This window comes from Meleagris gallopavo, chromosome 3 (genome assembly GCF_905368555.1).
Source record: "Meleagris gallopavo chromosome 3, MGAL_WU_HG_1.1, whole genome shotgun sequence".
NCBI classification, from domain to species: domain Eukaryota; kingdom Metazoa; phylum Chordata; class Aves; order Galliformes; family Phasianidae; genus Meleagris; species Meleagris gallopavo.
Window position 1 is genome coordinate 29,922,645 of NC_139406.1, and position 25,704 is coordinate 29,948,348.

Genomic DNA, 25,704 nt, shown 5'->3' on the forward strand with positions numbered 1-25,704 from the left:
ATGAAGAAATACTGTTTTTCCTTGAAGAGTAAATCTTCTCTTTCAAATAATGTATAGCTTTATAGTTTGTTTAGGGAGCCCAAAAGCTTAGGTTTACAGAGCTCAATAACTGTGTTCTGCTCATTATATACATATGTAACGAGTTCCTTGGCAGAAACCCTGTATTTTAAGAACAATTTAATAATAGGATCATAAAGGTTGGAAAAGACCTCTAAGATCATTTAGTCCAAACGTCAGCCCATTCCCACATGCCCACTGACCATGTCCCTCAGTACCACATGCACACGATTCTTGAATGCTTGTAGTGATGGTGACTCCACCCCCCCCGGGTAGCCTGTGCCACTGCCTCACCACTCTTTCTGAGATTTCTCCAAATATCCAACCTGAACCTCTCCTGGCACAACTTATGGCCGTTACCTTTTATCCTATCACTGTTACCTGGGTGAAGAGGCTGACCTTCACCTCTTTGCAATCTCGCTTCAGGAAGTTGTAGAGTGCAGTGAGGTCTCCTCTGAGCCTCCTATTCTCCAGCCTGAACAATCTTAGTTTCCTCAGTTGCTCCCCGTAAGACTTGTGCTCCAGATCCCTCACAGTTTTGTTGCCCTTCTCTGGACACTTTCCAGGGCCTCAATATCTTTCTTGTAGTGAGGGGCCCAAAACTGAGCACTCAAGGTGCGGCCTCACCAATGCAGAGTACAAAGGGACGATTACCTCCCTGCTCCTGCTGGCTGCACTATTTCTGATACAAGCCAGGATGCCAATGGCCTTCTTGGCCACCTGGCCAACAGCAGGAAGGGGAAAAAAAAAAAAAAAAAAAAAAAAAAAAAAAAAAAAAGGTCAGACAAATTAGGTGCAGACAAATTAGGTGCATTCTGGGCCTATTTTAAAGGTGCTTCCCATACATCCATTTTTTCCTCATACAGACAATATGCTCACAGACAAGCAGTCACTTTGGTAGGGGGAGCATGCTGGGGCCTGCATCACCATGTATGTTAATGCACTGACATTTTGTCAGCCACATGCCTGATCCCCAGCTACAGCCTCATTGGGTGAGGAAGGTGTTGGCAGTAGGCTGCTGAGGAGGGGAAGCTGCCAGCCAGACAAGAGCCAGACAAGCTGCATGTGGCATTGGGAGTGTCTTTGCCAAATACTGGCTGAAGCAGTCTGATGATTCATGGTAAGATAGAGAGTATTTTGAAAAATGCTTGGTACTGAAGTCAGGTGACAGAGGAAACTCGCGTGTAGAAATACCCTGTGGGACAAAGAGGCATTCTTCATGTAGGCCCCAGTCCCACATGGTGCTCACATGTGTGCTCGCTTTCAGTGAGTAGAATCAGATTCTTTCTGCACTTACGCAGTCGAAGCAGTGGAGCCGTGCTGCACAGCTCAGGTGACACATTCATTGGGGACTGTTGTTGTGACAGGCAGTTTCCCTCGCAGAGGTAATGCACACCGGCACAGGAACTGCAGAGCTGCCCTCATTTAGCATTTATAGGCTGAGGAACAAGTCTGCATGTGTTTATACACAGCCGGATAATAGAAGTAGTATCAGACTTTCCTCTGCCAACATTGTGTGTTTCCAATTTACGCTCAGTTTTAGCAAGAATGATTTATTGTATGCAAGCAGTTTACCATATGCAAGAAGCTTAACACTTGTTCCTTGATGACTGCTGATGCTGTAGGACGTATCCCAAATCCCTCTGTAGAATGTCTTTATGCCACCTCGATTATCTATGCTATTGCACTGCAACCGAGTCTCAGAAATTCACTTAGCAAAAATGTCATCAATTTCATGAAAAGCAAAAGTCAATGTGAAACCTCCAGATACAGGCAAAGACACGTTGAGAAGTGAAATAAATTCACTAAACCATGCAGATAAAAAGACGTAATTTTTGGAATAAGTGTACATTCAAAAATGCAGTCTATAATTTAAGGACTAGGTTTATGGCTTTTGTATTAAGAGAAGTACATCGAGAGTCAAGTTTATGGATTGTGGAGTCCTACTAAATCAACTCTGTAAAATTACTGTTAGAGGGATCTTTTCCAATATGTACATATTCAAGTCATGAGAACAAATAAACAGATTTCTAAAATCTTTGTGATGGTTTGTAATTATAGCCAGTGCTATCCTTCTGATTTCATGAGACTCAAATTACATACTGCACAATGCCTGGGGGGGAATAATATGAGATTTTTCTGGCTTTGGTTAGATATTTGTCAAGTCAGCTTAAGGCCAAGCTGTGCCACTCCTCTCATGTGCCCAGAACACCACAAAAGACGGAGTCTGGGATAGACAGCCAGTATAAAGCAGAGGGAACCTCCTGTGTAGTTTGCACTGCAGCCAGCACTTAATGGGCAGAGACACTTGAGCAAGTCTCAACCCCACCTGCAGCTATAGAAAACGGGCTGAAGGGAACAAAGGGGCCTGTGAGCTTTCCAGGAAAATCAGAACTCCCAGGGTCAGGACAGATGAGAACTCAAATTCAGGCTACCTGCAAGGTGAACAGAGACGGAGCATGACCAAGTGCCATGGTGGCAAGTGATGAGCAGCCTTGCTGAAGATTCCTCACAGAGCTGGGATTAAGGTGTGCTGTCGCTGAAGCAGGTCAGTGTGTCAGGGTTGGGCAGTTGGCTGCAGCAAACTGAAGCAGCATTCCATTTGAGCTGAGTGCAAGCATGTGGCCAAAGTGAATTTAAGGGAGGTCATCTTGCACTCCTTCAGTGTTTAAATGGTGTTTTTAAAAGAAAATCATAGAAATAAAAAGCTATTTATATGCCAGATACAATCATCTCTGGAAGAAGAAAGAAATATGTAAGTACTGTCTTCATGTCAACTTGGGGAAGTGTTTGTCCCACTAGAGCTAATTGCCAATGAAGAAACTGGTGTTTATTGTTGAGGTTGTTACAAAGGGGGTCATAAAATAATTTTATTACAGCGAATGTCGATCTGCATTTGCATTATTTCCATCAGATTGTCTTTGTTTTACAAGCTGTCTGCAATAGCTGTTCTTGGAAGGTCTCCAACAAAGCATTCTCTTTGGGGCTACTAACTGCAAATAAGATTAAAGCTTAATATGTCTGGTAATCAGTTTTCTTTTAAAGAGCACAATTTGATTTCTCACGGTCAGCTGGGATCCCCCATATCCTCTTCTCTGTTTTTCAACTTGCTGCTCTCAGTAACCCCCTCCTCCCCCCAGAAGCCAATAATCTGCCCACAGCTGTACTTTCACACTTTTCCTGAACTAGGAGGCAGTCATACATGACTTCTACTCCAGAGTCCAAGAACTTCTATCAGTTTAACGCAACTTGCTTTTGTTTGTTTGTTTGTTTGTTTTGCCTCCAGCCCAGGCAAGAACAAAGTGTTTTATGTCCTCCATTTGTTCCAGTGTCATGCAATGAATTTAGATAGCTAAAGCTCATTTACTCAAACCAAGCAAACAGAAGCAGGTAATCTCTCTACTCCTCACCTATACCACCAATTTGTTCCAACAGAGCTGCAGCTGTATTGGGTGAATCTGTCTTGACAGGAATGAAAATACCCTTTTTAAGGAATGGCAAGAAAGAAACACACTAGGTAGAGGGGGTGATCCTGCCCCTCTAATTCTGCACAGGTGAGGCCTCACCTGGAGTACTGTGTCCAGTTGTAATGTCCTCTATACAAGAGAGATGTGAACATGTTGGAGTACATCCAGAGAAGGGCCACAAAAATGATGTGAGAGATGGAATACCTCTCTTTTGAGGACAGGCTGAGAGAGTCGGGAGATTCCTCCCTGCCCCCTAAAGCTGGTCTTATCAAACCTCACTTGTAAGGATGGAAGGAGGAAATGGCTGGGGCTGTGCTGGCTCCCTGGAGCAAAGCGTAGAGCACCTCCTCATTTCTCATGGTACAAGAATTGCAGTACACTCACTTTCCACAGATGTCTCCTGAGCCCAAGAGTGCACAGCTCTTTTGCACTTTGCTTTTTCTGTGGTGATCAGGGACATCTCCTTCACCCGTTCCTTCTCCAGTGATGGACTGGAACTATGATACTGCCCTATACTTTGGGAAAAAGTTAAGAAAGGAAAAACAGCAGATTGCCAAAATTGGACTGTGTAAGCCTAATCCTATGGATATCACATCAGCTTGTCGACCCAAATTACTGAATTTGGTACCACGTCCAAACAGAATGGCAGCTACACTGTGTTACCACCATCTGGACTACATACAGTACCACAGAGGAAGGTCAGGAGTTGTAGGAGACAGTGAACCATTAAGGAAAGCATTTGGTAAATGAGGATGCTGTTACTGACTCTTGGTCATTTTTTCAGTATTCCTAGAATCCATCCTGACTGTATATTATATCCTATTTGATCTACTGGAGCCCACCATATCCAGCGTGTTAGTCCCTCATCAGGAATTAGTTTATCAAAACACAGTCCTCCATCTTTAACTCTGTTAATTCTCCTACTGAAAACCAACATTAAGACAACATTAGGGCACGTTGGTGTATTTGTCAGTTTGGTTGTCAGAGGTCCAGGATGATTTAAACCAAGTCTGCTAAAGAGCAAATTTGCTTCCAGATATTCCATTTCAAAGAATATAAACAGCAGTATTCAAAACGCTTTTGAAAGGTTTTGGCAGGTATAGAAGTACTTCCATTTTCATCTACATTAAACCTGGAGCATATTCATTACTCTTACATAGCATGGTGTTATTCCACATGTCATAATTTGTTTTGATAGTTATTTCAAAGTTTGTGTTACAGGGAAATAAAAGAAGAGTGCTGTATTTCGAGGATATTCCTGGCACAACAATGAAATGTTTCGATATATTAGAAAATATTTAATCCAACGAGAGTATCCACAACTATGAAATGTGGACATTTAAACCACAAAAGAAAAATAACTATCACATTTCACTCAAATATACATGTGACCTCAAGGGCTGAGGATTTATCACAAACAGCTCTAGCCTTTACAAAGTGAAAGGGATTGGTCCTATGCTGGAAGAAATATGAATGAGCTTTCTTCCAAGAAAAATAGAAGTAGCCTGAGGGCAACATAAAGGTATAGTAAACCTCTAAAAGATGAAGTCTCTATTTTATTTTTATCAGAGTAGCTTTATGCTATGGATAAACAAAGATGAGGTATAATTTTATGTAGCCATTAGAAAGTTTATAAGCCTGGTTAATGTGACTTTTCTCAAGCAGTCTTAAAAACAACAGTAAAACCAGCAAATAATACGTTTGCTTGATATACTGTTGAGTCTAAATGATATCAAGGCCTGCCTAACAATGCTCATTCTTCCTGCAGATGAGATCCCGGTGTTCCTATTTCAGCAGGATGTTTTGGTCATTGGCTTAAAAAACAGTAAGTGATTAAAGCAAAAGCAGATACTAACTGTTTTCACATAGGAGCCTGTAACAGATTTCTCACCCAAATAGCTCCTTCAAAATGTGCCAGCACTGTTAACACAGTGGGTCAGCAATACCAGTTTTTGCCAAACATGAAACAAGGCGATCTGGGGGGTGCTGGAGGCCACTTAGAAAACTGTTCCTTAAGAGAGATGCAGATCTTCTGAAAAACGTCTGCAAAAGTGGCAGCCACGGGCTTTAACTCTGCACCTCCTTGGTGCTGATAATAATTAGGCTCAGATGCAGAAGGGCAAAGGAGAGGAAAGGAGCTTCCCAAAGGCAGGTCTGCAAAACAGAGGTGCTGTCTTCTCAACACCATAGATTAACCAGAATAAAATGCTGAACACATCAGTGTAGAGATGCCCTGCATCACTGTGTTATGCTTTCAGTGACATCTGAATAGTCCGTTTGCCTTCAGCAAGTTCCTGGTGGAGGCAAAGATTGGAACTTAATAAACAGTTGTATTAGAAAAGCACTATTTATTATATATATGGTTATGAAACACAAACAGCAGAAGAAAGCAGGAACATTTCTTTTCAGTTACAAGCTTCTAAAGAAATTATTGGCAGATAAAGGAAGGAAATGGATTAATATGTTTAATGCACACTACTTACTCACTTTCCAGGTGAAACAAGCCCTCAGTAAGTACCTGGTAGGTTTTCCCATTAGTCTGGTGTTCATACAGTGAAGTGTGCATTGCTTAGCAATTCCACATATTACTTTCAGCCTAAAGACTACACCCATAATCTAGATTCCAGTTTTATTGTCCAATTAAAGCCTCAAAATAGTCAACACCCACTGCAATTCAGTATTTAATTATGTTTACTGCTTACCTGAATGACGTTACAAATGAATTACACCCGCATGAATGGCTGGTTTGGGTCAGGCCATAGGTTCTTCTAGCTCAGTATCTTACCTTGACATCCTTAGAAACTCGGTGCCCAGGGCTAGGACAAATGCATGGTGGCACCTCCCCTGCTTCCAGATGAACCTTGGCTTAGTTTCTCTTTTCAATATAAAGGTGATTTGCAGCTCACTTTTCTCTTCTATGAGATCTGCAGAGACAATAATCCTGCAGATCACTCTCTGCTAGGTCTCCACATGCATATGCGTTTAATAGGAATGTACTGTCCATACTTAATTGCTGCATATGAGCTTTGTAAGCACACAGGCTGCTGGCAAAAGCAAAAGACACGTATAATCTCTATGTCTTAATTCCCTTGTGATCCCACGCAGACTACAGGAAGTCATAGACTTTCCCTAGGGTTTCGATTTCTGGAACCATTGGATGACGTATATGGAGTAAAAGAATTTATCTGAAGTGTAGAGAGGCTTTTCTGTAAAACCAAGGAATAATCCACTGGTCAGACTTCTTTGCTTACAATTTTCAAGTATTATAAAATTGTCTAACATTCTTACAGCTCTTATTCTTAAGTCCTTCCACTCCACAATGTCAAAGCATAAAATCTTTTACCCAACGTACCTTTGGGTAATGGGATTCTAACAGATTTTTTGTCTTGCTGTGCAGTGAGGATCTTTGCTATTTGTACATTCACCACTTGCCTTCCAGGAACGCACTCATCTTAGACAAAATGGATAAAAATTCACTCCATCTGGAACTGTTTTAATGCTCACCGTCCGATTCCTAAATCCTGCACCAGTACTGAGCACACCATAGCTGAGCACCAAGCCAGCATGGAGGAATTAGAAGAAAAAAATGCAGCACCTCAAGGCAGTGCTCAGCAGCAGCTGTTTCAGCCCTCCAGCTACAGCAGCTGCCACAGCCAACAAAGTGATGCTTGGAATGGGCAAAATAAGGAATTGCTGCTTGAGCTGTCGATCTGTTTCTCCCTTGCCACCTTGTGACCTGCCTGCACATTTTAACCCTTCCTTTATGCAATACAAATAATTCTGCCTGGGTGGTAATGTTGTGGATCCAAGAGTAAACCTGTTTTCATCCATGTTACACAACACAGAAACCTCCCCTCCCTTTTCCTCACATCCTTTTGCTGCTAAATTAAAATAAGCCACATCATTTTTTGGATATATGCTCAGAGATTCCAGCACAGGTGGACAGTACAAAAAGATTATTTCATCAGATATAACAAGCAGAGAAACTATGCAAGCAGTGAGCTATACCCTCAGGAGCAGATGAGAAAAAGCTAGAGCATATACTCTACAACCAGGACAGCAGCACTTAAAGTAAATGTATGTATTTAATTTGATATGAATCTATTTTCATAACTTTATTTTCCTCAGTCAGTTCTAAAATAAGGCTTAACCCTCCAGAGTGCCATTTCTGAGATGGTTTCCCGTCATGCAAAAGCCTATGAGCTTTCCAGTGCACACGAGCAGCAGATGTGTGTGTGCAGAGAGCTCCGTAAGTCGGTATTTCCAGAGAGCTCAGATAAAGGGCTTAATGCATTGCCCACATACCACCATTCCCTGTGGGGCCCTGATGCCCAATGGGGCAAAGAGCTGATGGAAGCAAGCCAACGACAGCATTTCCCTTCTGAAATGGCATATCCCTTCTGAGCCCTCCTGAAGAGGGATGACCCATGAGGAGCCTGCTGGTCTGAGCAGTTTGACAGCATGACACAGAGCCCAGTGGTGGACGTGGAAGACAGCAGTACCCGCTAGGTTTATGATCTGCCTTCCAGCTGCCCCATGCCACAGCATCTTGGCTCATATTGCCAGTAGAGTCAGGGACTAAGCACAGAATCAGCATTTCCCAAATACTGTTTGGAGGTTGCGTCTTTGCATCTCAACAAAATCTTGCTCCTCTTCCTCTAACTGCCTCAATGTACACAAGATCTGAGCATTATGACACACTGGGAGTACTTGCACTTAGCTAGGGAAACAAGCTGCACGCACACCACCTTTCTTACCCAGAGATTTTGCCAACACAGTTCAGTCCCATTCTTGCTAGACAAATGGCTACACTTACACCACAGCCAATAGATGCCATGCTGAATCCTACCTAACTTCACATCAACCTGCAATGCAAGCAAGGTAACTCTTGCTTATGGGGAGGCAAAATAGGGAGCCTGTGGCTGCAACATGTAGCAGTGGCAAAGGGCCAGAAGGATCTAAGCTCTTACCTCTCATTCCCATCCACTAAACCACGCTCTTGTTACACATGCCTCTTACATATCACTGTTTAACACTAATAGTTGTTTTATATTTTAAATATCCTTTTGCAAGTAAGGAGAAGACTTAGTGACAACTGATTTCTTCTAGGACACGTTCCTGCCTTGCAAAGTAAGTGTTAAATCTCTCTAGCTGAAAGACCATCTATGGTCTGCACAGTTACTGTTTCATTGTATGACATCATCCCTAGCACATACACAGCCCAGAATTATTCTCCCTGAAAATTGCTTTCATTACCCTCATTGTTAAACATCACCTAATGGCAGATCAGTAACTGATGTATGTGGCCAAATTGATTTGCATGCTTATTTCTTTTGCTACACACTGAATTCTCTTGCCCTTTGTGTCTGCAACAGAGCTAAAGGTGTATTTTAGGATACAGGCAGTAAATCCTGCTAGCCTATTTGCTTTTTTCTAAAGCTGTATTTGTTTACTTTTTAGAAAGCTGCTTCTTTTATATAGCAAACAATATTCATTTACACACTGCTACACATCCTCTGGTATTACCTCAGCTGCAAAATACAATTTTCCACTCAACACCTTTGATGTGGGACTCCAGCCTTGTATGCAGCCAACTTCTGCCGACAGCAACCCTCTCTGTCTCTGCAAAGGAGTGACCTTTTAAAGCTGTGTGGTTTTATTCATTCAGTATTGCTGCTCCAACCAGCTGAACGGTATCAGCATGATCTGAGGTGTCTCTGAAAGCAGAAGGTTTAATCAGAGCCCCTCGTTCAGTCTTTGGGAGCATTTGTCAGAAAGACAATGCAGGCTTGAAACTGATTTCTTGCAGGACCCCTGAGTGGCTGCTGTGAAGAATAAGGAGATGGCATTGATACAAGTCCCACAAGGAAACTCGCTTTAACCTGAAGAACAGTAGAATTCCTTAAAGCTGAATGTCATGCAAGCTATTGCCTGAGAATACGAGCGATGTTTTGATGGTTTTGCTGTTATCTTTTTTTCTCCTAGACTTTGGAGCAGCTCTCCCCTTAGTTCCAACAGCAAAGCCAGCACCTGTAGTTCGCTATTGGCTACTCAGCCAAGCAAATACACTTGGCTACAGAGGGTCAGGCCCTTAATTTGAATAGTACTGTCTGTAATGAACCAGGTAACCTCCAGGGCATTTCACTTTCTTAATGCACAGTTATTTACTTCTATATAAAGCATGTTTTTGAAGGCATAAAGCACAGCACTTCTAACATGCAAAGGGCAATCAACTCCTATTTACATATTCAAACAGAAGAGGAAATGCCTCTCTTTCTTAATTCTTCCAACTATGCTGTCGGTCAACCACAGTTTGCATTTGTACTAAATTAGCAGTTTTTCCTTCTCTAACACGTCCACTATATTTTTGTTGGGGCTCTCACTTCTCATATTTGCTCACCTTGCTACATCCCAAACAACAGCTCCTGATGTTCTAAACTGTCCTTATTAGCGGTGGAGTTTCAGGGGCACTCCTCTGGAAATTTGATTATATTTTTAGATGAATATAGATTCAGAGAAGAAGAAAGGAAATGTACAAAACTGATTATTTTTCTGTTTGAAAACTAGTTTTCCTGCTGTTGAGGACAGATGGAGAAGAAAGAGATGATACTTAATGAGGTGGGACATATTGTACTTCTTGACAGCAGTGCTGAGCCAGAATACAATATTTTTAACATGAAAACCGAAGCAGTAGATAACGGGCCTTTCAAATACTGTTTTGAAGTGAAAACCAATACACAAATGAACTCATCTCACCTGATTTTCTCATTGCAATAATAGACTGGTTTGGTTTTATTGGCTACATTTGTATTCATTACTGCTGTCTCTTCCTCCTATTTCCTACGCCCTCTCTTTTTTTCTGAGAAAATTATCAGAGGATGGAGATGCTTGCAGAGTAACCCTCAAGATAAAAATATCTTAAAGAGCATGCACAGCTTCTCAGAATTCTTCCCAAGCCTGCTGCTAAAGCGATATGGTCATGCATTGTAGGCCTCACACTGAGCTCTGGTCAGAGTGCGTCATGGTTTTGCACCACCAGAATAGAAATACTGTTCTGACTAAATCACTGTACTTACAAAGTTTGTAAATGCTCTTCTGGCAAGGTTGAGTTGTCCTCTGCCCTAAAACTAAAAATCAAAACCATCTGGGAAGAAAAAATGATGCCTCAGTTATCTAAAAATGAGATCGCATATCAAGTATTGCTTATTAATAGATACACAGTTAGACTTCACCTATTCTACTGATTAAATCCAGCCTGCAAGAAATTTACTTTAGGGATGTGATTTGGGAAGCTTGTTGAAAAAAAGGCTCATCCAAAGGTAGTGAAGTCAGTTGGAAGAATGCCACGTATCTCTGGCCGTCAGTCCTGGAGCTTACAAAAGCTACATTTCTCTACCTTTACTGTCCATTCATAGCAGCCAGATTTACCTTGACCATCATTGGTCATCAGCACGTCGAGGAATTTACTATCTGTGGTCTACAGTCCTTCCTTTCCCTAATATCCTCATGGCTATGTGATTTTTTCCTGTTCAGGCTAAATCAGATGAGCTGTGCTGTGGTATTAAAAAAGTAGCTTTTGAAATTTCACAAAGCCTACTCAAATTATTCAGATGTAATATTGCAATAATTCTAATATAATTGTTGTCTTCTGACACATGGTTTTTGTGCTTATGTGTTTGAATTATCATTTGCAAGCCAAAACCTAAAAGCATTTTGCTATAAGTAACAGTAGATGATAATGTAAAAGCTAATGGAGACTGTGCTTACCACTGAATATGGCAAAAAGGAAAATAAAAGTCCCAAGAAATTTACCATCTATGGGATCATAAAATTCAGTGGGACTACTTCCAAAATTAAATTAACACTTCTGGGCTAACTGTTTGTGAGATCAGTTTCATTTTGCAGATGTAAGACACAAAGATGCCTCCTGAGACCATGGGAATAATTTTGCCTAACAGGAGGCATGCACCCACCCATATTATAGTCAATAGCAAAGCTTTAACAATAGCAGGAGAGCCCTTCAGATTGCTTTTTACATATACTCACTCACACCTATATAAATGTATATAAAGCTTCATCTTTTCTTCCAGTATATATGCTTGTGTGTGATTTCCAGTAAAATAAATACATGTTAAAATCTCTCTCTATATATGTATGAAAATCCAGTCTCTCTCTGTTGCGTAGCATATTTTGTCATACAGGCATAGATAAGCCAGCAAAGCAAGCAGGCAGTTAGAGGAGAGAAATACTTTTGCACAGCTTGCCACTTCATTCTCACCACACATTCACAAGAGAAGTCTTCTAACTTCAGTATTAGCATCACATAACCTACTTGAGTAAGTGGAGCAACTCCTGTCTTTGGACGAATTCTCACTCCCACAATGGTCACTGAAGCGTTTTCCTGTTTCCCAGAGGAATCTGAGCAGGCCTTGCCCCATCACAACAGAGATCACCTAGAAAGGACTGTGGCAATCCTGCTAAGTTGGGTCTTGTAGTGTCACAGTTTAAAGGACTGGATCGTTTGTAACCATCAGTAAGTAAAATCTGCTTCTTACACAGATTGCTTCAGACACAGCAAAATTCCCTCTTTCAAACTGTGACACAGTTTTAAACAGTGCTTCATGAAAGTGGGAATTGATGTTGACCACTGCTTCAGGAGAAAGTGCATTAACAGTCTGGCTAGGAATTCAAATCTAAAAATTACAAGGTATCATACGACCCACAGGAACGCCCCCAGCATCTCACCATGCTGTTCAAACTACTTCATGATATTAACATGGAGCTCCTACCAGGCTGAGGGTTTTTTTCTGTTTGTTTTAACACTAAACTGAGATTTATCCAAACATTTCTCAAACAAAATGAAGCTATTTTATCTTTTAAGTAGGAGACTGAAAACTGCCTACGTGCCTACCACACATCATAATTGCTTCAGCAGCTAAAATTACATCCCAGACTGTTCTCATTTAATCAAAAGCCAGTTTTCTTAAGTTATTAAAAAGATCTGGCTTCTTGACACTAGCTATTGTCTACATTAAACAAACAACCAAACCAGAAAAAATAAGGCAAGTGTGAAAAGCAGAAATATTTTAATACAGTTGGAGCAGACATCTTTGACAAAGAAATAAGAAGGAAAAAAAAAGGCAATTCTCAACAAGCATTGGTGGTGTGCACATTGAGAAAAATCAAGAAAATTAAGATTTTGTCATGGTAAAAGTAAGATAGCATCAACATTTTATGTTTTGTAACATCTGTTTACAGTGAAGATTATTTTATTTGAAGCACTATAAATTAGCAATTGTTTATCCACAGTAATGGACTCAATTACTGCTTCCCCAGATTACGCAATGAGCATATTCAGTAACTGAGATAATTAAGCAATAAACATATACTTTGAGCTACAGCAAAGCTATGCCAGCATTCATTCCAACAAATCAGAAGACGTGCACACATTGCAGTGTCATTTCTTTGCACTCCGTTTTTCAGTACTTTGTCCTTCACTGTAACACTTTTGTAATGCTAATGCACTACTGCTTTGGAAATAATTAAAATTACAGCCTGACCACATGCAGTTTGAAGAAGTTAGCGTGTGACCTTCAATGATGCACAGGAACACCTACATGTCAAACAAGGTTCTGCAGCACCAGAGGAACATCTCCATGCAAACTCACACACTTATCCTAAGCAAAACTTTGGCAGATCTTTTTTATTACACAAAGACGTGTACAGCAGAGGCTTACATTACAGAGATTTAATTAAAAAGAAGTCTCCCCCAAAATCCCAGTTTAAACGCTATCAGTTAGACACAGCCTTCAAATCTGCCTGAAATATTCTTGATTTCCTTTATTTCTTTGTGCTTTTTTTGAAGGCCTGATGCTTAAGTTCCTCATGGTTGCTTTTGAAAACCCAACCCTTAACTTTACTAGCGTCTGCGTGAGAACAAAGCTGCTTCAAACTTGCAGTATCTACCATCTCTCAGAACCCACTAATTGAGAAAGACAGAATGTCACTGCAGATTAATGCGCTTTCTTTCACTTTGAGCACCTGAGCTGAATCTAATCTGCAAAAAAGTGACTAAAAATCAATCTAATCTGACAGTGGTGAAATTATTAGGTATAATTATATGCGTTCTCAGTTCCTTATGTGTAGAAGACAGATTCCGTAAAAGCTTTCCAATGAAGAATTTCAATGATTATGTGTAGGGGTTTGGTCAAAATAGTACAGAAGACATTCGTTTACAATCTTAAAAGATTAAAAGTGATAAAGACAGTATCTTCCACGCATATCTGTGTTTAATAGTTGCTACAGGAAACAGCACACCTCCATGTCAGAAGTGTGTGCTTGAGGAAGGAAGGAACTGGGGGAAGGGGAAAAACCTCGAGAAGAACCCAGATGCATCATTTTTAATTATGCAATAATGTGCATTACATTTTTAGTGATGGGCTCCTCTTCATTACAGGAGAAGAGATCTTAGCTTTCTCGTGCTGTGAAACCACTTGCAAAATTCCCTATTTGCCACGGGCTGTATATACCTACCTAAGGCAAACAAGCAAATTCAGACCTTTTTTGATGTGACAAGGAGAGCACAACTCTGACTGGAAACTCCTTCCTCTCACTCAACTTTGCTGAGCCACATTCAACTACAAATTAGAAGATTAAAAAAAGACACAACAGACTGACATAACCCTTTTTTTTTTTTTTTTTTTTAACAATAATCTCAGCAATAATACAATACCCAATGGCACTGACAAAAAGAACCTACTTTGTTTAAATACTAATCAAGCCTACTGAAAAGCTTCAAATGCATTTGCGAATCTTTTTTCTCCGTAATACGGCACACGCAGCAGCACACTGTTAACAAGGTTCTTCCTTGACATCTTTCTAGTGGTAAAATGCATTCATTTCAGTATTTCAAAACTGAAGACACCAATGACGAAATCACTGTATTCTGAACACTGAAAAGCAGAGTAAAGCAATGGGTCGGAACAAGGACAGTACTACTGTGATTCAATTTTTAAAAATTGCATTTGGTGAGAAGAATAGTTTCTTGTGTAAAAGAGAATCACATTCACTACTACTGCTTTATTTTTTGGAGATGTCCACAAGCATATGGACAGTGGAGATCCAACTGACAGAGTATATCTGGAATTCCAGAAGGCTTAAGGAAATTAAGCACCTCCAAAAAATAATGAAAGTTCACAGAAAGACTAATAATCTGCCAAAAAAAAAGAATAGCTCTTGCAGATCTCATTGGATCTATATGCAAGTAAAGGTGATTAAAGTTGCTGATGCTACCTGAGTAGTTAAGAGTAGTGAAGGTGAAGGCTCATAATGAAAAACTACATACAGACCTCATGTGACTTAGTAATTAGGCAATAAACCAGCAGAGGAAATCCACTATAAACATGAAAATATACACAGGAGAATAAAGCTATTTAAATTGCAAATGTACAATGAGTTGACCATTACTATTCAGGAAAAGAGACCTTGAGGTCATGACAGATTACGGAAACATATGCTTAGTGCTCAAAAGCAGTCAAACAGAGAAAATCAATTTGGAAAAAGAATAGAGAACGTAAGAGAATATTTGCAACTTTGCAACCTAAGAGTGCCTGCATTTTACGTATCATGTACATTTTGTGTCCTCCCACTCAAAAAAAGGTACTGAAGAACTGAAAATGTTCCAAACAGCACAAAGAAAAAAAGCAGAATACAAATATAATCTATATAGGAAGTATTTAAGCAAGCTAGAGTTCTTGAGACTAGAAAAAGAAATATTTAAGATTGAATGGAAAGGGTGGCTCTTCAATGTCTCTCCAAAACACAGCCACCAAAAAGCACAGATAAGAGCTAGAAGGGACTCAGGCTGCAAACAAGGCTAATGAGGTGTCTCTTCACATGCATGCTTCAGCTCAAAGAAGTTCTGGTTGGAGGATGCTGTGGCTTGTTACCAGAGACAAATGCACCGAGCCCACAATAGCTACTAAATGCACAAGAAATCATCCTTGAATCATCAAGTGCTGGACTCACTGATGGATGTGGATTGGGAGAATACCAAGAAGCACCATCCTGTGTAGTTGCCCTGTTCACTGCCTTTCCTCGCATCTGCTTTCAGCTCCCACTGAGGATGGAGCATTGGGTTAAACAGCCTGACCCCATACGGCCAGACTTACATTCTTTCTTCTTTGTGGGAAAGCACATGCTTTTATGAGTAACGATGGAATTGATAGAATCACAGAAACCAGAATCAGAAAAATTCTTGAGGTCATCTAATCAGCTCTCCTGTCTCTTGGCAGAATCATTTGTGCTTGATATTCTGAGGCAGATGTTTCATCTTTTTTTCAAAATGTTCAAAAGCAAGCTATTCTACTGCAAAATTTGCCTTCTCTTAAAAAACAAAACAAAACCAAACCTTTTTGTTATACAACCTGAATGCTGCAAAGTCAATCCCCTTATTTCTTCATTATGCAGACATGTAGAGAGAGCTCTCCTTGGACCATCTCCTCCTTGCAGTGGCTTTTCACATCCTTGGACCTAACCTTATCTAGGAGTACGTCTCGGTTCTTCTGGGCTAATTATCCAACTATGAGACAAACAGTTCCCACTATTCTGGGTGGTGAAATGGCTCAACAGCAAAGCTCAAAGGGTTGTAGTGAATGGGGCTGCAGTTGGCTGCTGGCCAAATTACCAGCCACGTTCCCTAGGGTTCATTTTTAGGTCTAGTTCTGCTATACATTTTTATCAGTGTGTTGGCGCAGGCTTGGAATGCATCCTTGACAAGTTTGCTTTTGATATTATACTGAGAGGTGCTGATGACTCTCTGGAGAGATGAGAGGCCTTGCAGAGTGATCTGGATAGATTGGAGCACTAGGCAATTAGCATTGGCATGGAGTTCAACAAAGGAAAACAGCCGAAACAACTCAAAAAGAAAGGGGTGGGTGCTAGTGACAGCAGGCTGAATATGAGCTAGCAGTGTGCCTTGGCAAAAAGGAGAACAAATCACATTTTGGGATGCATTAAACACAGCATAGCCAGCTGGTCAAATAGGTGATTTTTCCACTGTATTTAGAATTGCATTGCCTACCTGGATTAGTGCCGTTCCAAGTTCCTCAATTTGAAAGGGATATTAAGGTCCTTTAAAGCATACAGAAGAGGACAATAGCATCAGTAACAGGGATGGAAAGCATGTCCTATGAGGAGAGCTGAGAGCACTCAGGCTGCCCAGTCCGGAGAGGAGGCTGAGATGCCTCATTACTCTCTGCAGCTCCCTGAAGGAAACAGGATGAGGTGCCAGGCTGTGACCTGGTCACTGATGGCACAAAGCTGCCAGGGCAGGGTCAGGCTGGGCATCAGGAAAAGTTTATTTACTATGAGGGTGGTCAAACACTGCAGCAGGCTTCCTGGAGAGCTGACTGGTGCCCCCATGCTCAAGAGACATTTGAACAACACCCACATTAATATACTTTCACTTTTGGTTAGTGCTGGTCAGGCAGTGAACTAGATGATCTTTGAAGGTCCCCTTCATCAGAACTATTTTACCAGATTTTACCTACCAAAACCTAGAAGAAAAATCCGAGCTTTCTCACAGTGCAGTCAATCACTTATTGAAGGAAAATGAATAAATAAGTAACAGCTTTCCCCTACCAACTTGACTGCATCACAGAAAGTATCAGAACAGATTCTTCTAGTGGGGTCATTACCAGTAAAAATTACACATAGAGTGCAGCTGGTCTATAAAGAATAGCCTTAGTAAGTTCAGATCATCTACAGTGGGCATAGAGAACAGTTCACTCCTTGTTTTTCCGTAGAAATCTTCAGTGTCCATCTCCTCCTTATGCCACACACACATCCAAAATTCTCAATCACTGCTCTCAGATCAAGCTTCCCAGACCTCAGCTCTTCTTCCTTCAAGAAAGATATGAAAGGTTTGGAGAGAGTCCAGCTGTGTAACGCCCAAAGCTAGACACAACATTCAGATTGAGCCTAACGAAAGCTTTGACAAGTGAAAGGATTACAGCATGTGCCTTGCAGGCTTCCTGTTGGTGCCACGTGCATGTCTCCAGGCACTGCAGTACTGGTGATTCATATTCAACTCGGGCTTAGTTCACTCAGGCTCTCTGATGCCTTCTACTGCAACTCTTATCTACTCATTTTAACCCCCAACCCATGATTAATATAGTTCCAATTTTTTTTTTTTTTTTGTCTAGTAGAACATTTATTTTTTTTCCCCCAAAAGGCACATCACAGAGGTCATGCTGATGCCAAGCAGTGAAAGCATGCTTCTCTTGCTAACCTCCCACACGGACCCTACAGATTTCCCAGGATCAACAGATTCGATTCTTAAGCCACTGACTACAAAAATAAAGTACGAGTTTATGTTTCTCAAAACGAACCAAACTAAATTTTCTATAAATTCGAATCCTGTGCTCTAGCTATGGCCTTCTCTAGGCTTGGTGTCATCTGCAAATTAAGATTTGGAGTTTTTTTGTTGTTATTTTTCTATCCTATCATCTGGTTTGCACAGCAGCACTCAGCAGACACTCTCAGACCTTGGCTGAGACCAATTGCACCAGTTCTGCACACACCAGAGAGTAGCTTGTCTACCACCTGAATTCTTAGTTTGCATTTGGAAAAAAAAAAAAAAAAAAGCTAAAAGTGAGTCTAGCAAATAAGCTCCAAAACAAGATGTTATCAAGTTTATGACTGCTTTCTGTTGTTGGTTTTTTGTGTGGGTTTTCTGTTTTTTTTTTTTTTAAATTACAAAAATAATAGTAAGTGAACAAAGCAAGAAACATTCACAGATTCCTCAGTAACATTTAGAAATACCGTCAGAAATATTAATTTACTTAAATATAAATGCTAGCAGCCAAGTGAGTATACAAGCAAGTACTCAATAAGTAGAACTGGGGGAACACGAGAAGGCTTGCTCTAACGAGCAGAGGTGTGTGAGCTAATTCCTGTGAGTAGTTTATGCAGCGATTTCAACTCCTGTTCTGTTAACAAATACCAGAGGACACCTATATTGCTGTAAATTTATCCTTTATTTAGGAATATTAATAAATTAGTTCTATGACCCTACTCAGTCTCCAGTTTGCTTGCAAACTATTTGCCACCCCACCAAGATCTTATGTTCACAAATCAGATTACTTAATTAATCCACATTTTTTTAGTTTATAAACCTGCAGCATTTTTAAGCCCCTGCATTAAAGATAATGCAAATGAGCATCGTGCCATTTTTATCTTTCTCAGCCGAGTATTTCAGAAATCAGGAACTTGTTCACGTGCGTTAACTACAGACAACGCTCACTACGTTTTCTGAATGCAAACTAAATAAGGCAGTTCCTAACCGATTTTTACTTTCAGAAAGATGACATTTAATCCAACCTGATGAATCAATTCATAAATTCTTTGAGGCAGATTGAAGATTTGCTAAATATCACATAATAAATAATTACCTGGCACGTACAGGATACAGGGTTCCAGTAACTACACAATGGCAGGTTTCCTTACTGCACAGTCTAGACAAATAGAACTGTATTTCAAACCAAACACTACATCATCCTTTTTTTTTTTTTTTCCCCCCATTGTTGACTTCGATTCTACCATTGTGAAATCTCCATTTAACGTAATCTCTTGGTTTAGAAGTATCTTGCCTACACAGTATTCCAGTTAAGCTTGCCAGAACTGGCACACGTAAAATTCTTGGTAAGAATTCCATGCTTCATGTAACTCCACTGGTAAGTGGCAAAGGTGCTGCCAGAATAACTTTACTAAGTTAGTAGCAAAAAAAAAAAAAAAAATTCAAGTAAGTAAAATCTATACAGAAAGGCATTTTGAATATCTTCTCTTACTGCATTTCTGATGCGTCAAATCCATCTGATTTAAAAGTAATTATGGAAAGGATGGGGTACCTGGAAAAATGGCACAAAAGGCATTTCTAAAGAACCTGTTTCTCTTTTTGTATTACTACAAATATAGAAATGGCTTTCTGAAAGCTTCTAACAGGAAGATTACACTGAATGTTAGATATTTGATGCGTGCTGAAAAAGGCCTTTAATATTACAAAAGTAGAGTCCTTAATCCAAGGTTCAAATGCCTATTTTAAAGACATTTGGCATTATATTTAAACAAAGCTAGTGCAGTCCTTGCAGCTGCAAATTGCAGGGAACAAATGCAAATCACAAGAGTTCACACTGCAAGCTCTGAAAAGTCATCAAAGCCTCCAAGTACTTTTAAAGAATAACATATAAAATGCCACAAGACCTCACAAGCTACCCTGCAGGAACCCATCGCTTTTTACCTGATAGAGCAGTGAAGCTAAGAACTTCAAGCCTTTCTTTTTCCAGAGCCTCTATGGAAATACAAATAAGCACCCAGTATACACACATGCCATTAAAAGAAAAAAATAGGCATCTTCTAAAAATTTAAATGAAACACATCACAAATTGCATCTATTCCATGCCACTGAAGATGGATAAATTAACAGAAAAGTTTTGTGATACTGTTGCCAGGAGACATTGATGGTAATAAAAAAAAAAAAAGACTATAATCACCTGCTATTTCTCAGCTGCCACAACTTGTACGGTGAATTCAACTTTAAATAATACCTCTCATCTAGCGAAAAGTTATCCCTATTCTGTTGATACAAAATTACATGCAGAAGGAGGTTATATAAGAATTTTTAAAACCTTCATTTTAATTCAGTAGTGTACAAAGGCATTATGTACACACTTTCACCATTTTGGATACCTAGGAATTTTACAAATTGAAATGTAATGTAGAAGGCTCAACCAGTAAAGCTGCAGATGATTTCCTTTTAAACCTTTTGTTTTTCTAGCGGTACAGAAGTAAGACTAGTAGGAATGTCACAAGCCAAACAATCAAGTGGGATATAAATTAATTACTGAAAGACATCTAATTTTAAAGCTTGGAATAGAATAAATTAGCAGTTGCAGAAAGTGGCTGTCTTCCTTTGGTTAAGCAGAAGAGAAGCAACGTGTTTAATTCAAAGGCATCAAAGGCATTTGCTCCTGTGCAACCTGAACATGGCCAGCTGAGGACGTTACACAGCGTCATAGAATTGCTCAGGTTGGAAAAGACCTTTAAGATCATCGAGTCCAACCACAGCCTAACCATACTACCCTAACTACCCTCCGCTAAATCACGTCCCTGACACCACCTCCAAATGGTTTTTAAACACATCCAGGGAAGTGACTCAACCACCTCTCTGGAGAGCCTATTCCAGTGCAGTTACACCACAACATCCATGCTCTCCACTCTACTTCTGGGCTGCCCCAACTCACATTAAAGATCATTCTGCAGTTTTTCTTAAAGCTTTTGCTCTCAATGCTTTCTTCTTCCCATTAAGAAGAAATTTTTAATTTGTCCAATCCTGAGGAACCCTTCGTGTGGTACAACACTACCGGAGGTTATCCCCTGGCCATGATGAGAAAGCTGTCTGCAGTCAATTTTCATCAAGTCAAAAGGCAGACAAGTGGGGGGGAGGAAATGAGGAGGGAATATACAGGATAAAAACTTCCAAAGAAAAAAAACCTGATTCCCAAAGCCCGAGAGTTTCTTCCCTATTTCCTAAGGCTCCAAAATCTTTCTTTCTCACTTATAATTGAGAAAAGGACAAGAAAACTTCCCACTCCACTGAAGTTGTTACTATCAGGCAGGTGGAAACTGCTCACATGCAGGGTTATTTCTGAGCTGGATTTGATTTTCTTATTAGCAAGGCAGCAAACAACAACAAAACAGACCTTGCAGTATGAGTGCAGGAGACGGTGCTCACCTTCCTTGAGCCAGGCTCAAATCAAGCAGCAGGAAGAGCCACGTCACACTCCACTAAACCAGCAACTGCAATTTGCACTTCTGCAGGCAAGCTTTCACCTGCAAGACAAAGCAACTACCCACTGAAGTGTGAGGCAGGAACACCAGCTACACATTGCATGTCATCACAGAACAGCAACTCTTCATTTTCCACAGCGCCGTGTGCGGGCAGGAACTCAGGGTCTGAGCAGAAGGGAGCCTCACCATGTCAGAGCCCTGCTGGCATCCTCGTTCCACCACTCATCCCCTGAGGACATTCTCAACAATGACACTGCCGTTACTGCTCTCTTCCAATGAGCTATGGGACTGCTGGGATTTTACAGCCTTTGGTACCTTGTAAAATTGCACTGCACTCAGTACTGCTGCAATTCCCATGAGCCTTCTAATTTTGTTGTTAGTAAATTGATTGATAAAAACGGACAAAGATAAAAGTGCTTGACTGCGTACTACTTAAAAACTTCCACTGATGCAGCACATTAATTCTCTGCATGATTCACATGCAACAACTACTCTACAGCAGCATTAAAGACGCTCCTCTCAGTAAAAGCATTCCTATGATGCTTTCTTTTAAAAAGAACATGCCTGGGGGCTGAGTACACAGCACATGCATGGGAAAAAGAAGGGACCCAGCCCTGGGAATCAAAAAAAAGGCTGACTAAGACAAGACCAACACTGAGCACACGGCTGAGCAGATTTGGATTTGTCAGAGGATACAACTCCCCTGCAATTCCCAGTGCCCCGACTAATTTCAAACTCGGGTCACCATCGCATGACAAGGTCTGTCATTTGAAGAAAGAAGAAATGCAAGCCATGTAGCACACCTCAGCCTAGAATAATCATTAACAGTAAAGACAAATGTAATGATGTCTATCAGTTTGCTCTGCAATGCTGCTGACAGCCTCAGACAGAAAGACAGAAACTACATCTGGGAATAAGATGGGTCTTGGAGCTTGTACACAGCCTTGATTATGCTCCTGGAAAGCAAATCTTGTCCTGCTTTCCTGTTGTATACACAGGTGGCTGGAAGCAGCCTAAAAGCCCAGGCTTTTGTCCTCAGCTCTCTCAGGCCACCTCCGTAGCTTTTGTTTTACACAGCGTGGCCTGGCAGCCCTACTGTGACCAAGCTCAATGCTCATTACAGCACCGTCTATAAATGTGACCTAATTTTTATGCTTGAGTGTCAACATCTTGGACCTCTGCCTCTCCAGGGTGCATGCAGTGGGTCAGGATCTCACACAGCTGCCAGTACAAACCTAAAGGTCAGGTGATGCATAGATAGCTAAGTAAGTAAATAAAGGTTGTAAGTTGAACACTACCTTGAATGCAGGTGCACAAATGCATAAAGAAGCTAAAAATCACTTTATCAGCTGTCAAGCAGCTACAGAGCTGTTTGCAACCCACTGCCACCAACCAGTTCTCTGAGATAGGGTATGAAATGGCATAGGAAATAAGAGAATACTGGTAAGCTCCACACATCTGTCATGATACACTGCTCCAGTGCAAAGTCACTCCAGATTCCAAAGGAGAGGAAAAGGTGCTGGACTGAGTCACTGTCCACATCACAACAGGGTGTTGTGCTGCATGTCTGCCTGCTTGGGAGCAACCGCATTTGTAGCGGTATGAATTACTCAGAGAGACATTCACTATTTGTTATCTGTGGTCATAAAGTGGAAAACGTAACAACCACCATACTTATCTGCAACTTGCATTTAAAGATTATACAGTGGACAATAACACAGAGTGCTTATCAGAAGGTTCCTTGGAGCACGTCATTTTAGAATTGAAGGGAACAAGTCAGGACAACTGATGCAACTAGAAAAAAAAAACTTATTTTCAAGAGTCAATAACTCTCTTCCTGGTCTGAAAGTGCTTAACATAACCTTGCCTCGTCTGGGGAAGCCTTAAGACACAGACTGCTTGTGCAGATAGCACTGTACCCTACACATCAGGCACACGCAGCTCCTCAGTCCCCTGCACAACAGAATCATAGAATTGCTCGGGTCGGAAAAGACCTTCAAGATCAAGTCCAACCACAACCTAACCACGCTACCCTAACTCTAACAACCCTCTGCTAAACCGAGTCCCTGAGCACCACAGCTCTATTCGCCCAGGCCTTGCACGGCTTTTTATCGTACGGCACTTCCCAAACCATTGACTGCAACCTTCCTGGCACACGGAGGCTCACAGTCTCGCCCTCAGGTGACGAGGCGGCGCCGGGGCGGGAGGTGCTCTGCCACAGCACCGCCTCTCAGCAGGGCCCGGGCGAGGAGGTTACGAGCCTCCCTCGAGCCGCCGAACCACAGGGGCACGCACACCGCACGGCAGCGGCCGCTGGAGCCGGGACCTCCTGCCCCTCCCCCGCTAACCCCACAGGCCCCTCACAGCGCCGGCCTGAGGTAAGGGTGCGCCGCGACTGCGCATGCCTGGCACAGGCAGCTCCATTGCGACTGCGCGGCGCTGCCGACCGAGGGGGAGGGGATCGCGCGCTCCCGTTCTTGCCCCGTGCTCGGCCCGGGGGGAAAATGGCGAGCCTGATTCCCGCGGCGACCTCATCTCCCGCCGGCGCTCCTTCCCGTAGCAAGAAGCGCCCGGCAAGCCCGGGCACCGGCAGCGGTCCGGCCAAGAAAAAGAAAGTGGCGGCGTCGAGCGGCTCGCAGGTAATGCTCGCGGGCGGGCGGGCAGCGCGCATGTGCCGCGGCGGTTTCCACGCTCCCCCGCTCACCGCGCATGCGCAGAGCCGTGGGGGCGTGCCCTGCTGCCCGCCGGCGCTGCGCCGTGTGCCTTCGTGCTGGGACTGTTCGTTTGTAGCGAACGAGAGACCTTGTCTCCAGGTCTCCTGTCCTTTTAATTGCTACTACTGAACCTGGGGGAGAATGAGTAACTTCGATACTGATCTAAAAAATGCCACTAATTCCTCTACCTCAATGTTCACAGCAGTATTTTCACAGATGTTTAGAGAAACAGGAAGCATCTAAAAGAGTTTATTCTATGTTAAGATGTGACCAGTGCGCAAAATGCTTGCACCTGACAGCTAACAAGCTTCAAAGACAGAATTTGCATTAAGATAAGAGAGGGACTTGGAAATAATTTTGTCAGAGGACAAAGCCCGGCTGAGTTGCTGGCTGTGTAACTAAGAGGCGAAGCTTTGCCTCGGCTTAGGAAAAGCAGTGTTTAAAATTGCTTCACTGTGAGCATAAAGCCCATCCAGTTCAACCCTTGCTGTCGCCTGATTGCCCCAGCAGCTCAGCTGCCCAGGGCCCCATCCAGCCTGGCCTTTAGCGCTCCAGTTAGCGCCTCACTGCCCTCAGTGTAAAGAATTACCCCCTGCCATCTGTCCCACCTCTCAAGCAGTATGTCTGGATTACTTCTTCTAGAAAGATTTTGTCAGCCAACATCAAAAAAAAGGGCTGGAGAAAAAAAGTGCCTTTTTTATATTTCATCCCATACATGATTCTTCTCAGTCATATTTCACGGACCATAATAGTAGCGTAGCTACAAAGTATGCACGGCCTGTTAGGTTGCTTATTTTTTTCACACGAGCCATTAAGTCAGGGAAACGTGTATGCATTTTCCTGCAGATCTTCTCTCCAGACAATTGAAAGCCATTGTGCACATGCCAAGGCGCAGACAGAAGCCTTTCCATATTCTGAACGATGCTCATGTAACTCTTGTTTTCTCCCTGTGGCATTTACATAGTTTATTTTCCTTTTCTGGCACTCTTATCCCCAGGAGAGGCTGTACGAACCACAGTGATTAATGTAGCTAACAAACTGCACTGCAGCCATGAAGAATTACTGCCTGGCATGATTGTATTTGACAACTTTTTTCAAGGTCTATTAGCAATAAGAATCTGGATTTCCAGCATGGAAAAGAGTGCTCTGTGTCTGTATGCATGTATAAAATCCTTTACACTTAACAATCTTCTCCAGCACTTCAACCTCTAAAACTGTTTTCTGAAGTTCACATCAAACTTAAGCCCATAGGTAGCTTCCAGTATTATGAGACAACCCACGATCTCTTACCCAAACTGATTTTTGATAAACAGTTTTTTCAGTTCTTCTCACAAGAGATTTCAGTGGAGAAAGGAGTGTAATTTCTCATTCAAGTCAGCATATGCATCCACTGACTTCAGCAGCTCAGATCAATCCCATAAGGAGAAGAAAAAAAATGAGGCTCTGAAAGTGCCTAACGTAAGAAATGGGACAAGAAACAGCTCGTTGATCTTCTTGCATTCAATGTTGCTGACTAGTTCTGGAGTGAGCCAGTTTGAATAGAAACGAAATGGAAAATGGGGACTTTGCATTTTTTGAGTTAGAAACATTGATCACCTGATCACATTCTTCTTCGGTAC

The 25,704-nt window shown here is 41.7% G+C and overlaps 1 protein-coding gene and 1 long non-coding RNA gene across 3 annotated transcripts in view; one reads left to right on the plus strand and one right to left on the minus strand.

Moving 5' to 3' along the window:
• Positions 1 to 1,875: 1,875 nt before the first annotated feature.
• LOC146544650 (uncharacterized) lies at positions 1,876 to 23,830 on the minus strand. The gene is made up of 3 exons (XR_014882368.1): positions 6,310 to 23,830; positions 3,909 to 5,818; positions 1,876 to 2,492 (listed from the first exon to the last, which is right to left on the minus strand). It is a non-coding gene; the product is annotated as an uncharacterized LOC146544650 (long non-coding RNA).
• The window catches only part of INO80C (INO80 complex subunit C), a 32,377-nt gene continuing 30,435 nt past the window's right edge, over positions 23,763 to 25,704 (plus strand). The window contains exon 1 of one of the 2 annotated variants that reach the window (XM_085220529.1): positions 23,763 to 24,010. In XM_085220529.1, coding sequence (XP_085076655.1) covers positions 23,876 to 24,010 — 135 coding nt within the window. In that variant the 5' untranslated portion in view covers positions 23,763 to 23,875. The remainder of the gene's footprint in view (positions 24,011 to 25,704) is intronic. The other variant, XM_085220528.1, reaches the window with a different exon arrangement.